General features: G+C 44.1%; 3 protein-coding genes across 3 annotated transcripts; 1 reads left to right on the top strand and 2 right to left on the bottom strand.

Annotated features, from left to right (window-relative positions):
* Positions 1 to 138: 138 nt before the first annotated feature.
* Positions 139 to 3,222, bottom strand: Bfra_008771 (putative ankyrin repeat protein; the record flags this gene model as incomplete). Its single annotated transcript, XM_037339128.1, has 2 exons — positions 139 to 3,072; positions 3,130 to 3,222. 2 exons carry the CDS (start codon positions 3,220 to 3,222, stop codon positions 139 to 141), a joined length of 3,027 nt encoding a protein of 1,008 aa, XP_037190694.1.
* A 1,826-nt stretch (positions 3,223 to 5,048) lies between these two features.
* On the bottom strand, positions 5,049 to 7,258 carry Bfra_008770 (putative platelet-activating factor acetylhydrolase protein; the record flags this gene model as incomplete). Its single annotated transcript, XM_037339127.1, has 2 exons — positions 5,049 to 6,207; positions 6,423 to 7,258. 2 exons carry the CDS (start codon positions 7,256 to 7,258, stop codon positions 5,049 to 5,051), a joined length of 1,995 nt encoding a protein of 664 aa, XP_037190693.1.
* A 2,446-nt stretch (positions 7,259 to 9,704) lies between these two features.
* Positions 9,705 to 14,869, top strand: Bfra_008769 (putative hsp90-like protein; the record flags this gene model as incomplete). The annotated part of the gene is made up of 6 exons (XM_037339126.1): positions 9,705 to 10,391; positions 10,466 to 10,680; positions 10,832 to 14,125; positions 14,212 to 14,486; positions 14,553 to 14,686; positions 14,756 to 14,869. The coding sequence occupies 6 exons, from the start codon at positions 9,705 to 9,707 to the stop codon at positions 14,867 to 14,869; spliced, it is 4,719 nt and encodes a 1,572-aa protein (XP_037190692.1).
* Between the last annotated feature and the right edge of the window lie 102 nt (positions 14,870 to 14,971).

The following is a 14,971-nucleotide window of genomic DNA, read 5'->3' as shown; positions in this document are numbered from 1 at the left end:
AGATCCAAGTTTTTCGTTAATCCTCATACCATGGTCTACCATCCAATCCTATGCTAAATTTTCACTCCCATAAAACATGAATCATTAACTCCCCTCCTCCAATGCCCCCATTTCGCTCATTCATGCTTCCATAGTCCCCTAATGCATCCTCTCCTTCAGCACCACCACCGCAGCCCACCCCTCACAACACCTCGTACTCATTCCGTGACCACACCAAGGACAACTAACCCTCGTGCTAACCACCCCACTAACCCCCAATCCCTCGTCCTTGACCACCGCCTCCGGTTTCGCCATGCACTCATAGAGTTTACTCGGCATATCATGGAAATAGTTGCATCCACAGCAAATAACAAACATTTTTGCCATTGGTTCAATTCCACCTTGTCCATTACTGTGAAGACTCTGAGCTGAAGAGGCTGCGAGTTGGTTGGACATGCGAGGGCCTTTTCTGGGTGGGATCGCGAGACGGGCTGATCGAAGGTATTGGCTGCTATCGTTACTGTTGTCTTTTTCGGAAGAGCTGGAATTGCTGTTAGAATTAGACGATTCGCCTCCGTTAAAAGCAGACGACGACATGAGTGAGTTTTTGGAATCGTTGTATTGCACGTAAGCAGAAGCAGATGCCGATTCTCGTCTTGGCTTTCCCCCGTGTCCGTGCCCATTTCCATCTCCCTTCCCAGGTACGTTCTTTCCCTCACTACCTTGTCGTTTCCCTGGACCTTGTCGTGGACGCAATGGTTGATGTTTGAGCTCTGGTAGAAAATTCAAAGTATGTTGCAGTGCAGTAGTTGATGATGACTTACTCAAACTAAGTCTTCGCTGAAGATCTGTAACTCCCGCATCTGTGTTGGGATCTGCAGAAGCTAGAGACGCATGAAGGCTTGCAGATTGCGAAGTAGAAGTGGCCTGGCCACTTAGTGTGTAAGTATTACCTTCTTCATCTTTGATTTTAACCGGAATCGGAGTTTGATTCCAAGAATCTTGGACTTTGTGATACTTTCGAGATGAGGTATCATGACTGGATGCAATAGGACCCTTCTGCGACTGTGGTCTTGAAACTGCTGGAGTTGTGATGCTGGACTGCTCATCGAAACTTAGATACTCCTCACTTGATCCTGTGTAAGATCTAGAGCTGGATCTTCGGTCCTTCTGGCGACGAGGTGGAGTTGGGTTGACCGTTTGGGCAGAGAGTCTTTGCTGTGGTACAGGATTGATTTCTAGAGGCGACAAAGCGGTAGGAGATGAGTATTCGGGTTCTGACACTCTCCGAGCAGATTGACTTGGTAATGCAGATCTGCTGTCGAAGCCAGCGGCACGTGGCGAAAGAGTAGATTGCGGACGTAACTTTTTAAGAGGCTCATCCAAATGAGAAGTCTGTAGAGAAGGCGAGTCCGGGGCAGATGAATATCTATGACTCGCATTCGCTGTACCATTCTTGGCTCCTTTGGGTTGGAGTGATAATGGGCTCGGATAAAAAGATGGGACTGGCAATTCGCGCCTAGAGAACATACCCTCTTCTGGTTGAATACTGCTCTGGGATGGTTGCGCAGTGAGCCTGAAACCTGAAGGAGCGCCTTCACCGTCTATGAATGCCCGAAAATCTTCCTCATTCTCCACCACTTCCGCATTTTCTCTAGCTCGAGAAACTGACCTACTAAGTCCAGTCGCATTATGAATTGACGGTGTTCTTCTCATGACTTCCTTTATCGGATCGGCGTCCAATTTGATATCATGGGTTGGGCTGCTTAGATCTCGTTGTTTGCCGTGGTGTTTTTGCTGTGGAAAGTATTCGTTGTTTTCAGAATTGGTATCTTCAGGAGATATATCAAAATTCTGAGGATACAAAGGTTCTTGTACTTTTTGAGTTGATGGTGGGGTTTTTTCCAAGCCAAATCTAAAGCCTGGAGATGGCGGAGCAGCATGCGGCGATTGAGGCTTATGATTAGCCTTATAATTCACTGTCGAGTCTGTAACGTGATCCAATCTCAAATTTTCGTTCGGTTTCCGGGCTCGAGGATTTCTATTCATGATTGGTTCTATATCACTAGCGGGCTGTTCACTGGCTTCTGGCCCTTTCAGAATATGGGGGCTATAAGAGTCCTCACTTTGGGATTTTGTTGGGACTTCGACAGCAGGTGCACCTGTTCCAAAAGGAGCCAACAAGTCCAATGTGCGATATCGAGAATTTTCAAGTGATATGGGTGGTCGACTCTGACTAGGTTTGTTACTGTGACTAGCTGGTCTGTTATTTGACGATTTCCCGTCTCGGAGTTCGTTTAGGGCCGCCGCTTCACTCGATTGTTGCAATTTTAAGCCTCCAATGAATCCGGTCGATGTTGGAGAACTCGAGGTTGATTGATTTCTTGGCGTTGCATCCGCAGAAATGCTTGTGGATCTGGATCTGGATCTGAAAGAAGACATAAGTTTCTTGAGACCAAGATCCAAACTCGTTCGCCTTGATCGTCTACCATCATCGGGATCTGGACTCAATTGTATTATTTCCTGCGCAACTTGTACGACGGGTTCAGAGTTGGCTCGACCCACTGGAACTGCGGGCATCGTTTTACTTAGGCGCTTGTTGGTTGGAGGAGCCTTGCTCAATCGACCTTTTTGTTTTTGTGCCGCGGCTCGGGTCTCCCTTTCGGCCTTTTCTTTCTCTTTTTTCAACCGCTCTTCTTCCTTCTTGCGCATATCTTGAGCTTCTTTCTTTGCCATTCTTCTTTGCTTGCCGTCACCACCATCCCAAGCCGGCGACCGACATATTGAGGATGCATCGGAATCGTCTGCATCTACATCTGCAACAATTGGCGGGGACTTTTCCTTTACCGGCTCAACCACAAATACCTTTTTAGATGCTTTGGGTGCTGTTTTGGGGGTTTCGAATATCTGCGCAGGAGGCACCGCAACGGATAATGTTGGAGCGGTCATTGCTCGATCTGGTTGTCTGAATGGGACAGGACGTTCGGGAGGGAAGTTGGTATATACATTAGAATTGCTCGGACGCCTCTCGCGAAAAAAGCTGTTACGCAGCGGTTGACTGACTGTCGCTGTCGAGGCTTGCATGCGCTGCAGCTAATTTATGTATGTTAGGCAATAATACTTGGCTATGTGAGATATTCTTTTGCGTACCTTGCTCCTATTCTCCAACTCGAGCATACGTTCAAGTGTGTTTCTCCGTACTGGTTCCGAGCGGCCATGTTTCGCCTTCTCCCTGGAATTCATTTCGAGATTGTACCTGAATTAAAATGTGATAGATGATCAATTAAAATACAGGGTCAATGGAGTACTTGACACATTTGAGCGTTTCGGCGCAGCTCTCATCAAATGACTCTGAGCAGTGAATGCTGGTATCGGATTATGATATGGTGATTGTGAGGGTATCTAGTAATAAGTAGAGAAGAGCAATTGATATAAAGCAATGAGATTGTCGAAGAATTATCTTCTTCTCCTTCTTTTTTCCCACAATATAATCGTAAAAGCGAATTCACAGAATAGTACCAGGAATATCAAGATCAAGTGGAAATCAAAAGCGAAACAGAAAGTCTACTGCTGATGCAATAGTAGTGGAGAGTAGAGAAAGCCGATGCTATCTCGTGATGGATGGATGTTATGTTTTGTTGGTGATGTGATATGATACGATATGATCAAGAACACACATCGCAACTGTAGCTGGATAGAAAAAAGATGTAAATAAAGAAAAGCCCCTGCTTGACAAATAGCAGTAATACTTTGCAGATTCTCTGGGTGCTCCAGATCGATAGGATTTAACAGGTTCTCTTCCCTATTCTGTCTCTTTGGGTCTCTTTCTCTCCCCACCCCTAGACAGATTGGTAAAATGAAGTGGTAACAGGTAATGAGGTAACATGTGTTAACAAATGAACAAATGATGAAAGAATCTCACAGTCTCACAGTTTGAAAAAAACCTTGTCTCTCATCGATGCTTTTCGCTCGTGTTATGTCTTGGCGCAGGTGCTGAAATCGATATTGGCTGCACGTATGATTTTCGTTGTCACTGTAGTTTTTCTGAGCACCAAATGAGAGTGAGTGTCGGCGATGTGGATGATTAAGGTTGAATGACGCTTGACGGAGAAGGGTTACGCCTTTGTTATTTATACCTATTATAGATTTGCATATGCACATACCTAGGGGGGTATTATCCATTGTTATGTACCTCTCTATTACCTAGGTGCTTCGTGAGTATCATCGGTAACATGGGTTTAGTCAGATCCACAGGTCTGCTGCGAGAATCGAAAGTTCTTTTTTTTCTTTTTCCCTTTCTTTTTCCCACCCATCCCATGCTTAGAATGCAACTCCCCAGAATGCCATTTACGGATTCACGAGAAAAAGTGGCATAAAATGATCGGCGCCAGGATCTATGTGTCGAGGTCTGGATGTACGGACGGTACCGGTGTATTCCCAGCTCCAATTGCTTATGTACACATATCCTATATATTTCTATGCTACTTCATAATGCAATCACAGTCACACACTCCAAGCTGCGGCCCGTTCCGAACACGGGGTATATCTCCCTGAAAGCTGGAAGCAAAGTCGAATCTCACATTACAATTTACTACGCGGTAGACATTCATAACCCACCCGCTTGCACCCGCTTGCACCCGCTAATACATTTGCCCTACCCCGCTCAGAATGTTGTGCCAAGTTTTTTTCATGTGTTTTAGAATTCCGGGTTCCGAGTTTTGCCTATCATAGAGTAGGCACTTATTAGATAGGAGGTTTTGTATTACGAAGTGGGCATGAGGGGTTTTCTGTTTCATTGGGCACAGAGAGAGATGCTGTTGGAGCGTTAGGTGGGAGCAATATATGTATAGAATTATTATTTGGATTGGATATGGAAATTGATAGGAATTTTTCAGTGAAGAAATGAAGAATTGTTGGGGGTAGTTGACTACATTAGGTGGTGTATGTAAGAAAGATAGTATTATTTACCGGTGTATTGATCTACATCTATTTTGGTTTGTTTTACAATATTTGCTTGTATGAACAAAATGCAATCTGCAATCAAAGAAAACCTCCCTACCCATTACCTCTCACCCTCTGTCCATCATCCGCTGTTCAATTCCCCTATGGCCCGCCAGTCCACCCCCCTCATTCTTCTGTTCCGCTCCCTCCCCTGGCCCCTCACAATGAACCATACCACCGCTATTTCCTTCATCTCTATCCCGCTCATTAGCCGCACTTTGATTTCCATTCTTGCCCCCAATCCCGTGCTTCCTTAGCTCTTCCGCCGTCGGCGCAACATGCATCCAGATCTCTTCCCCGATTTCTAAATCTTCTAAGCCCGGTAGTATCTTTCCTTGTGGATCTGTCGCGATGTTTTTCTTTGGTTTCCGTCTCCCATTCCTACAAGCGCACCTTTCCTGACAGTTCTTCGTCTTCCCTTTCGTCATCCGTACCCATTGTGGTGTTAATCGAACGCGCATTTCATGTGGAATTCTCAATCTACCCGCAATATATTTCTTCTTCGGCTGATGCACATCTGGTAACTCATCTAATTGTTCGACCTCCAGCAATCCCTCATTAGTGCCTCTGTTCATTGCGCTAATTCTCCTTGGCATTACCATCTTCAAAAATTCGAGGCTGGCATTAATATTCAAATCGATGGCTCTCCGTGGATTGACGGTCATTTTTAGCAGGAAACTGCTAACATTCGGATAAAGGAGTGAGAAATCCGATTGCGAGATGTGTACGCTACCACGGACAGTGAGAAGCCAGCACAGCGTACCTTGTGATTTGGCTTCGCGGCAGAGTGACATGATTCTAGAAAAATTCGAAGGCCAATACATGAATGCTTCGCTGTTGATACAAAGTAAAGGATTGTGAATGAGATTTTCTGAATCACAGTCTGCTTGTTGGATTGCGCCTCCCCAAGGATCATACAGAATCCCTTGCGAAATGTAGGGGAATCGTTCAGCTTGGGAGCGGAGAACTTCGACGGTAGTGGCGGCGCCGAAAGAATGTCCAAGCATGGTGACCTGTTGGAGGTGGAAACGGCTCTTCCAACTCTGCCAATCGACACCTTTTAGACCGCGGGAGGAGCCACCGACGCGACCAGGAGAATTTTGCCGGAGGTTGGCTTCAGCGATTCGAGCGCCATCTCCGTCATGAATTTGCGTCATGATGTAGTAGGCTTCTTCAATTTCAGCGAGGCGAAGTTGTATTTGGGCAGCGCGAAGTTCGCCATCGACGCTAAAAGAATTAAGTTAGTGATTGTCAATCTGTGTTTGCAATCGAGTTTTGGAGTGTGTATTTTGTATTTTGTATTGTGTAAATCACTATTAGTAGAATGTAAGAAACTCTACTTGAATATGTCTCCCGAAGCCTTTCAACACGATTTGGATATTCCGAGTTTATTTTGCCGAGTCTTATTGGACCCTCGATCAATTGTGAATGGGTTAGCTTACCCTTTTTCATTATTTGGCGTAGTGTCTCTGGCATTTCCTTCTGGAAAAACATAATCAAATCTCTCATAACCTCTCTCTCTCGCCTCGTCAGAATGATCTACGTTCTGTGATCCGAATTTATCACCCATCTTTGGCAAATTGACGAAAGTACGTGGTCCCGAACCATCTCGATGTTCTATAGCCACAACTACAAATCCATAACTGGCAAATTCCCCACAGACAGAACTATATGTAGTTCTCGTTCCTCCTAGGCCATGACTGAAAATCAACAGTGGAAAACATGGAGACTCTGGTTCTCCGGGTGGAGGTTCTCCCGCGCTATTTTTCGTCTGGTATCCGAATTCGGATTCTCGAGCATTTTCGGGCGGCCAATGTTTCGCCAACTTGGCATTACGGAAAGCAGGAAGTTTGGTGAAGGCAGTTGTCATCCCGAAGAATGCCATAGTAGGCCATGAAGGAAGGCCTGCAAATTTACTATAACCCTTTGCCACCTCAACACGAGGCCTCGGTAACCATGTCGCTCGACTCCATTTCTTTTCCCCTTCCGGGGAGACCCCTTCGCCGGACCCAAAACTTGAAGGGTAGAAAACACTGAAGAGGACCGTCTCGAGGTTTAAAACATGCTTATGTTGTCTCTTGATATTGGAGAATGTCCTTGGTTCTCGCACGGGTACTTCAATGTCCATTTGTCCAACTGAATATGGTCCGCTGTAGTATGGTAATGGCTTCCGTAATATCTTCTCGCGAAATCCAGCCGGTGGCCGCGTTTTGGGCTGCTTCGTGGTGTGAACATGATCCAGTTTATCAGGTATTGACTCTTTCGTTGTGTCCCCCATGGTAAGAAGTTGTTAGCACACGAGCATTTGTAAATGTACCAACGATTTTGAGCTCCTGAATTCTGGAGAGCATCTAAGGTTGAGTTTCAAAAGTGCCAGAGGGAAATATTCATTGAAGTATCAACATGTTGTGACATCTAAATGTCAATGCAGATTGCATTTGATTGATAAGCAGACAGAGCATTTTCGATCGAAAAGAAGACCGTTAGGAAACGCCAATTACGCCTAAACTGCATACAGATGCGTGCAAAGCAACTAGTCCGTCGAGATGATCAAATTCAACACTTCATTATCGACTCTGCGAGGAAGTTTAACCACTAGGTCGCGGTAGCACTGCCTCCAAATTCTAGTGTCGGGTCTTGTATCAATTTTTCGAGCCGGTCCGTGAGCGGCAGGGCACAATCTCGACGTCATTTGTTAAGCAGATTAACCTTATTAGAGAGAGAAACAACAAATACTAATGACCAACGAGTCAAATCGATTGCTAGAAAGAACATAAAACTGCGGAGCATAGGTCCGAATAGTGGACATATCTAAACCGAGCGAGCCGAGCTCATGTTATGTTTATCTACCTAGGTAGTGGGTATCAAAGCTTCTTTCTGCGATAAAGCATTATTGGCATTAGTACTTAATAAGTAGGTGAGGAAATATTGAGAACAAAACGAAACCGCCTGGGAAGTATCCGAATAGTTGGAATTTTACATTCAGTAGTTATCAGTACCTTGGTATTGACACCCTTTCCAACACTTTAGAAATATACTCAAGAAATCTCACAATCCCGATGTTTCCCAATACCTTGAACTCATTACCGCCAGCCTGGGGTCTACAATAGAGTCGATCGAACACAAACAGTGTGAAATCATCAAACATGAACAGACGTTTTTGATCTCGATCCCTAATGTGGTCGAGAGAATGATTTGATTTGTAGCAATGGGTGGTAATAGGTGCCTAGGCATATTCAATTGCCTTGGCATATACACTTAGCACATACTGGTATCTCTAGAGCCTAGAGTCTAGAGTCTAGAGTCTATGGACCTAATGAAATGCTGATTTAATATGCGTAAGGTTTGTAAGTTTAAAGGGACTGACTCGAGAAGCAGGATTCGAAATAGTATATAACAAGGTAGGTAAGGTGCCTAATTACCCCAGAATCATGAGAAACAGGACAATTGACGTGATTGATAATTGATTCGCTTCCCTTCCCCCATGTTGTAAGAGTCAAAGGTTAAGGATTAGCCGCAGTCACTGCCAGTCAGGACCTCAACCAGCATACGTACCTAGATAATCTTGCAGATTGATCAGCGATCTCATTCAAGCCCCTAGGAGTCTAAGACATCCTGGTCCATTGGATTTTCTCCCCTTTTATCTATCTTCAGTAGAATTCTCGATGAGATGGATTCACAAAAAGTAAGATTGCCTAGATGCCTAGTACCTAGTACCTAGTACCTGCTACCTACGGAATATATGTACCTGTGTCCCTCCGCATTCTTTTGATAGGTAAAGTTTGAAGCATCTGGACCAATCATCCATCTGATATATCGAAGCACTGAGGAAGGGAAGGATTGTCATCGCTATTCTTTTATAGGTAGGCAATACGAGTAGGTACTGGGTACTTTATTAGATATTGTTAACGCTGCCACACTTCTTATATTAAATAGTTTCTTTAGTTATGTATTTTATACTGTACAAAGAAGGAATACAGTAGACACCTAGTACTTGGTGCCTCCTACTTAGTTGCTTCTACCGTGAAACCATCCATCTGTTTTCATTCATTCATTCATTCATTCATTCTTTGGATGTACAAGTTTCAACCACGGAGCAGAAGAAACTTCGACCAGTGACCACAAAGCCGCAACTTGACAAGAAAAAACAGTACAACTTATTTATTATGCTAGTGATTGCTCAGCTACGATTCCCCGTTACTATTGCTTTCTGTCTTTTCTTTATCTCTTGGGAGAATAATCTACACCAAATCAACCACAAATCACAAAGACCATCGTCAACGGATGCAAATGTGTCAAAAAGCCATTGACTTACCCCCTATCGTTTAATCTTTATACTTGTCTACCCTACCCGCTGCAGTACCTAGCTACCTGCCTGCTCAGCATCTTTTCAAAATTAACCATTTCGACAACAGTATACACAATAGTACAACTGCCGATTACCTACCTACCTACCCTTCTATCAATTCACATGAGTCAGATACGTAGGTAGTCAAGGCTACTCTATTGACACTGACACGATAATCCATCAATTATTAGTTGAGCTTGGTTGAGACCATCTTCTGTTAGGATCAGCTTGGAGAAAGAGACAAATCACCTCCGCCTGCCTGCCTATCTGCCCTTTTCCTCCCCTAAGATTATATGGAATGCATGGATTAAGGAGACGGGACCCTCTTCACATCAAATGCAAACATTGCATTTCGTACTAAGATAAAGAAGGACTAATGAACTCGGAACTCAAATCTATCTTTGCTTCAAGATTTGGGGAGAATTGTCAACAGCATCAACAACAGCGTCAACAACAGCATCAACAACAGCATCAACAACAGCATCAACAACAGCATCAACAACAGCATCAGCATCAACATCTTCTGCATCAAGGAGAAGTGAACAAAGTCAGTGATGACAAGCCTCTTATTAACAGTGTCAGCCGCTGCACAATCGCAATTAATCAATCCCCCATACCAATACTAGAACCGACATTGGCACAGACGTCATGTGGGGCTAATGGCTACGCATCTGGCTTGGATCGGACAAAGGGACAGGGGTTAATTTCAACACATGGTACAGAAGAATTAGATGCTCGAGAATCTACACAATTCACGTCAACAAACAATAACAATTCTCCACCTCAGTTTATTAATGTCGACATTCCACTATCGCTGTCGTCGCATAATAGCAATCCTTGGCCTACCTTCGTTTCTTCAGATCGAGATAGAAACCGAGACCTAGACCTGCAAGGTACAGGAGACATAGAGTCCCAAAGAAGAGTATCGACCGCCTCGTCTGCCACTCTATTTTCAACCCCTCAGTTGTCACCGTTATCACCGTCACTGCAAACCTCAAAACACTCTAGAGAGGAGGATAATGTATCAGAGAGAATCTTCGACATTACAATTTCAGAACCACCCGTAAGATTCTCTGAATACTTATTTTTCTTTGAATTGTGCACATTCATGAAACTAAAACCTTTCCGTCTATCTAGTTCAAACGACACCGCGCAAAATTAAAGCCTTGCCATATACCCCAGCCAGATAATGAAGCAGCAAACGACTGTCCTACAACTTTACAATCCCCTAGATCTCCCCGAATTACAACTCACAAACTCAAAAGGACGCACTCCTCCCAAAGTTCTCCAAATATAGACGCGACAGTTATGTCGAAACTAGATAAAGATGGCAATGGTATAACAATACTCAAGTCAGTTCGGTGTTAGATTTCTTTTTTTTAAACTTTAATTTTTTTACCTTACTTAGTGGTTGGGATCTTTTGCGCCTACTACAGCATCACTTTCGCACTGTTTAATTTTGAAAAGCTCGGAAGAGTGATACTGACGGTGCTTTACTAAAAGGTTAGCTCGTGGTAATATATTGGGGAATAACTCGAATCCTCCTGGTAAATCTATCGGGCCCGCGTTGAATCTAGAACATCAAAGGCGCGCAGCCAGTCCTAAGCTGAGCGCGAATCCTCAAGAAGGCTCATTGATTCATAAAGTGGGCATAGTCGAACTTTTAGAGCAAGATGAGAGACCAACTTTCATAATAGATGTTTCTAATCAGGAAAATTACATACCCGGTGGTCGTTTACGACTAGAATACGCGAATGCGTCACTACGGGCTATGAATCCATTATTAGAAATGGTAGCAGGCTTTGCGGATCTGTCTTCTCCTACAATCGTTACACATGCATTTCCGGAGTTTAAGGCATGGGTGCTAAGTTTTGTGAGCAAAGAAAGTGAATCTTTAGATGTATGCTTGCCATCATTTTTGTATGGAGGGTTTACATGGAGTTGTTCGACTTTACGAAAACGTCTTCGGGTAATGAATGGCGTTAGAACTCAGATTCCCACAACCAACTCGACCTCATCGAACGCAAATAATAGCAGGCCTGCTATACCGAATCCAGGTTTCGTGATAGGTCAAGATTTGAGAAGCTCAACGGATCTATTTCCTGAGCCGTCTGATTACTTTGGAGATGTAGCTACAGTTGTCCCAGGTTCGAGCCCGGTAGAATCACTTCTTACTGGCAATCAAGTAGCACACATCGATGGATCTTCATTCGACTGGACAAGACTTCCACTAACCGCTGCGTTACCTCGACATATTCAATTCACTCGTAATTTTAATTGGTCAGCCTCTCCTCTTGGACCGATGAAAAACTGGAGTTTTGATTTGAGAGCTATGTGCAATCTCATCATGGGAAGTCCTCATCCAGCCGCCATGTACTGGGGATCTGAATATACAGCCATATACAACGAAGCGTATATATTACTAGCCGGACAAAAACACCCTAGCTTGATGGGACAAAGTTACAAAACAGCTTGGGCGGAAATATGGGGTGATATCGAAGCGGTTTTTGCAAAAGCGAAATCATCTGGCCAAGCCACTATGAAAGATGAAGATAGACTTTTCATCAAACGAAATGGTTACCTGGAAGAATGCTATTTTGCATGGAGTATAATTCCACTAGTCGGAGAGGATGGCTCTGTAGTCGGGCTGTACAATCCGGCATGGGAAAAGACGAGAAGAGTGATATCGGAACGTCGAATGCTTACTCTGCGAGAAGTAGGAGAGAAGACAGCTACCGCGAGAAACATTAAAGGATTTTGGGCACAAGTCATCAAAGCATTGGAGTATAACCCCTTTGACATACCGTTCGCTTTTCTCTACTCTGTTAGTGAGGATGTCGATAGCGACATGAGCTCACAGAGATCATTGAACTCCGGAAGCATGTCACAAGCTCCATGTTGTATGTTGGAGGGAACAATTGGTGTACCTTCGGGCCATCAATCAGCCGCTACACCATTGGATCTTCACCTCAGTGAAGATGGATTCGCCCCATATTTGAGAGAATGTATGAGGCTTGATAGACCTGTACTTCTAACCACCGAGGAAGGGACCCTACCAACGGAACTAATTAAAGATCTCGAATGTGTAGGTTTCGGCGATCCTTGCCGAGCTGCTGTTGCCATACCACTCCATGCCACTAGCAGAGAGTCCATACTAGGCTTCTTGGTCATGGGAGTGAATCCAAGAAGACCTTATGATGACGATTATAGTTTGTTTGTTGAGCTCATGACTCGCCAAATGGCAACTTCAATGGCCTCAGTTGTTCTCTATGAGGAAGAAATCCGCAAAGGTCAGAAAGCAGCGCGCATTGCTGCTCAAGATCGTCAAGAATTATCGGAGCTTGTCAACCTACGCACCCAAGAAGCTGTGGAAAGTGAAAGTAGATTTACCCGCATGGCTGAAATGGCCCCCGTTGGAATGTTCATTGCAAATTCTCAGGGAGAGATCACATTTTCTAACGATGCTTGGTGGGAAATATCGCGGCATCCTCGATCTGATAATAGCGCAAAGTCATGGATGGACAGCATAAAAGAAGAAGATCGTGAAGGAGTCCAAGCTACCTGGAACAAGTTGGTCTCCCAGAAAGTAAACGTGACGAAAGAGTTCCGTTTCAAAACGCCATGGCAAAGTAAGCATGCTTTGACCGATACATGGGCTCTCATGAATTGCACTTCACTTAGGGATAAAGACAACAATCTCATGGGCATCTTCGGCTGTATCACGGATATATCACATCAAAAATGGGCAGAGGAGTTTCAGAAACAGAAGACGAAAGAGGCAATAGAGCTAAAGCGACAACAGGAAAATTTCATCGATATGACTAGCCATGAAATGCGCAATCCGTTGAGTGCGATCCTACAATGTTCGGATGAAATCACCAGTGCTTTGACTGCTCCTGCGCTTAAAAGTCTGAAATCAAACATGCGAGATACGGAAGCGCCTCAGGAGATATCAGAACTCATCGAAAGCAGCATTGATGCAGCTCAAACTATCGCGCTTTGTGCGCAGCATCAGAAACGCATTGTTGATGATATTCTGACCTTGTCTAAATTGGACTCGGCGCTTCTAGTCGTAGCACCTGTCTCAACGCAACCAATATCTGTGGCCAGGCGTGCCATCAAGATGTTTGAAGGAGATATGGAAAAACATGAAATCTCGATAGAATTTCAAATTCAGGACTCGTATACTGACCTCAACATCAATTGGGCGAAACTTGACCCATCACGGCTATTACAAGTCCTAATAAACCTGCTAACCAATGCTATTAAATTTACCACAAATCAGCCTCAACGATCAATTATTGTGAGTATTGGTGCATCGAAGGAACATCCGGCAAACAGCGATACCACCGTTCAGTATTTTCCTTCCCGCTCAGGTGTTACGGGTCTGGCAATGGATGAAGCAGAATGGGGTCCAGGCGAAGATTTGTATCTGAAATTTGCTGTTCGAGATACAGGCAGAGGTCTTGATGAAAAAGAAGTGTCGATTTTATTTCAACGATTTTCACAAGCGTCTCCACGTACTCACGTTCAATATGGCGGGTCAGGCCTTGGATTATTCATCTCGAGAGAGTTAACCGAACTTCAAGGTGGGCAAATTGGAGTCTCCTCAGAAAAAGGAGTTGGCAGTTGTTTTGCGTTTTACGTCAAGGCTCGCCGGGCTGAGCGCAGTCCCGAAGCATCACCTCTATCTTCTCCAAATCACAATGCCATAAATCGAAAGTCTTCTTCACGTATCACAAACCCTACACCGGTAGAAAGTATCAACAGCTCGTTGGAAAAGCCAGTGCATACCCAGTACGTTTAAATTTATTCTGTCTCTATATGCATGAAACGCCCTTTGTTTTGCGTTGCGATGATTTCCTGCTTACATTATTAAATAGATCCCAAGGAGAAGCTTCAACAAGTATAGCTAGGATATCACCAAGTCCAAAGGTTGATTACAAAGATATTACAATTCTTATCGTTGAAGATAATCTTGTTAATCAGCGCGTTCTACAAAAACAATTACATAGAGCCGGGTTTGTGACGGAAGTCAGCAACCATGGGTTAGAGGCTTTGCATAAATTGGAAGGGTCGTCTTTTTGGAAGCATGAAAGTCCCACTGTGGAAAGAATCAGCATCTCGTGTGTTTTAATGGATCTTGAAATGCCAATAAGTATGTCCATAGTTCTCTCTGTTGTCCTGAACTTTTGAATAGGAATGCTAACAATTTAACTTTTAGTGGATGGTCTTACTTGCACTAAGAAGATTCGAGCATTAGAAGCTGATGGAACGATTGTTCGCCATGTACCAATAATTGCAGTTACGGCAAATGCAAGATTGGAACAGATTGAGACGGCTTTAGCTACTGGGATGGTATGCGCCCTTTAATCCTTTTGTATAAAGATATATTCTCTGGGAACCGAGGCTAATAATTGTAATTAGGATGACGTTGTTTCTAAACCATTTCGCATGCCAGATCTAATACCAAAGGTTGAAGCATTGGTACTTAAGAGTCGGGTGGAGTCACAGACAAAGTCAAAGACAGAATCGAAGTAATTTAAAGTCGATTGGGAAGGAATTTTACGTTTTGGGAACTATTTTGGTAGTGACAGCAAGCGAATTAGACGGACGGAACAAGTGATGAGGGTTTATACACGC

Source organism: Botrytis fragariae (assembly GCF_013461495.1).
Source record: "Botrytis fragariae strain BVB16 chromosome Unknown tig00000101, whole genome shotgun sequence".
In the NCBI taxonomy this organism is placed as follows: domain Eukaryota; kingdom Fungi; phylum Ascomycota; class Leotiomycetes; order Helotiales; family Sclerotiniaceae; genus Botrytis; species Botrytis fragariae.
This window is presented reverse-complemented; position numbering and strand designations above follow the sequence as displayed.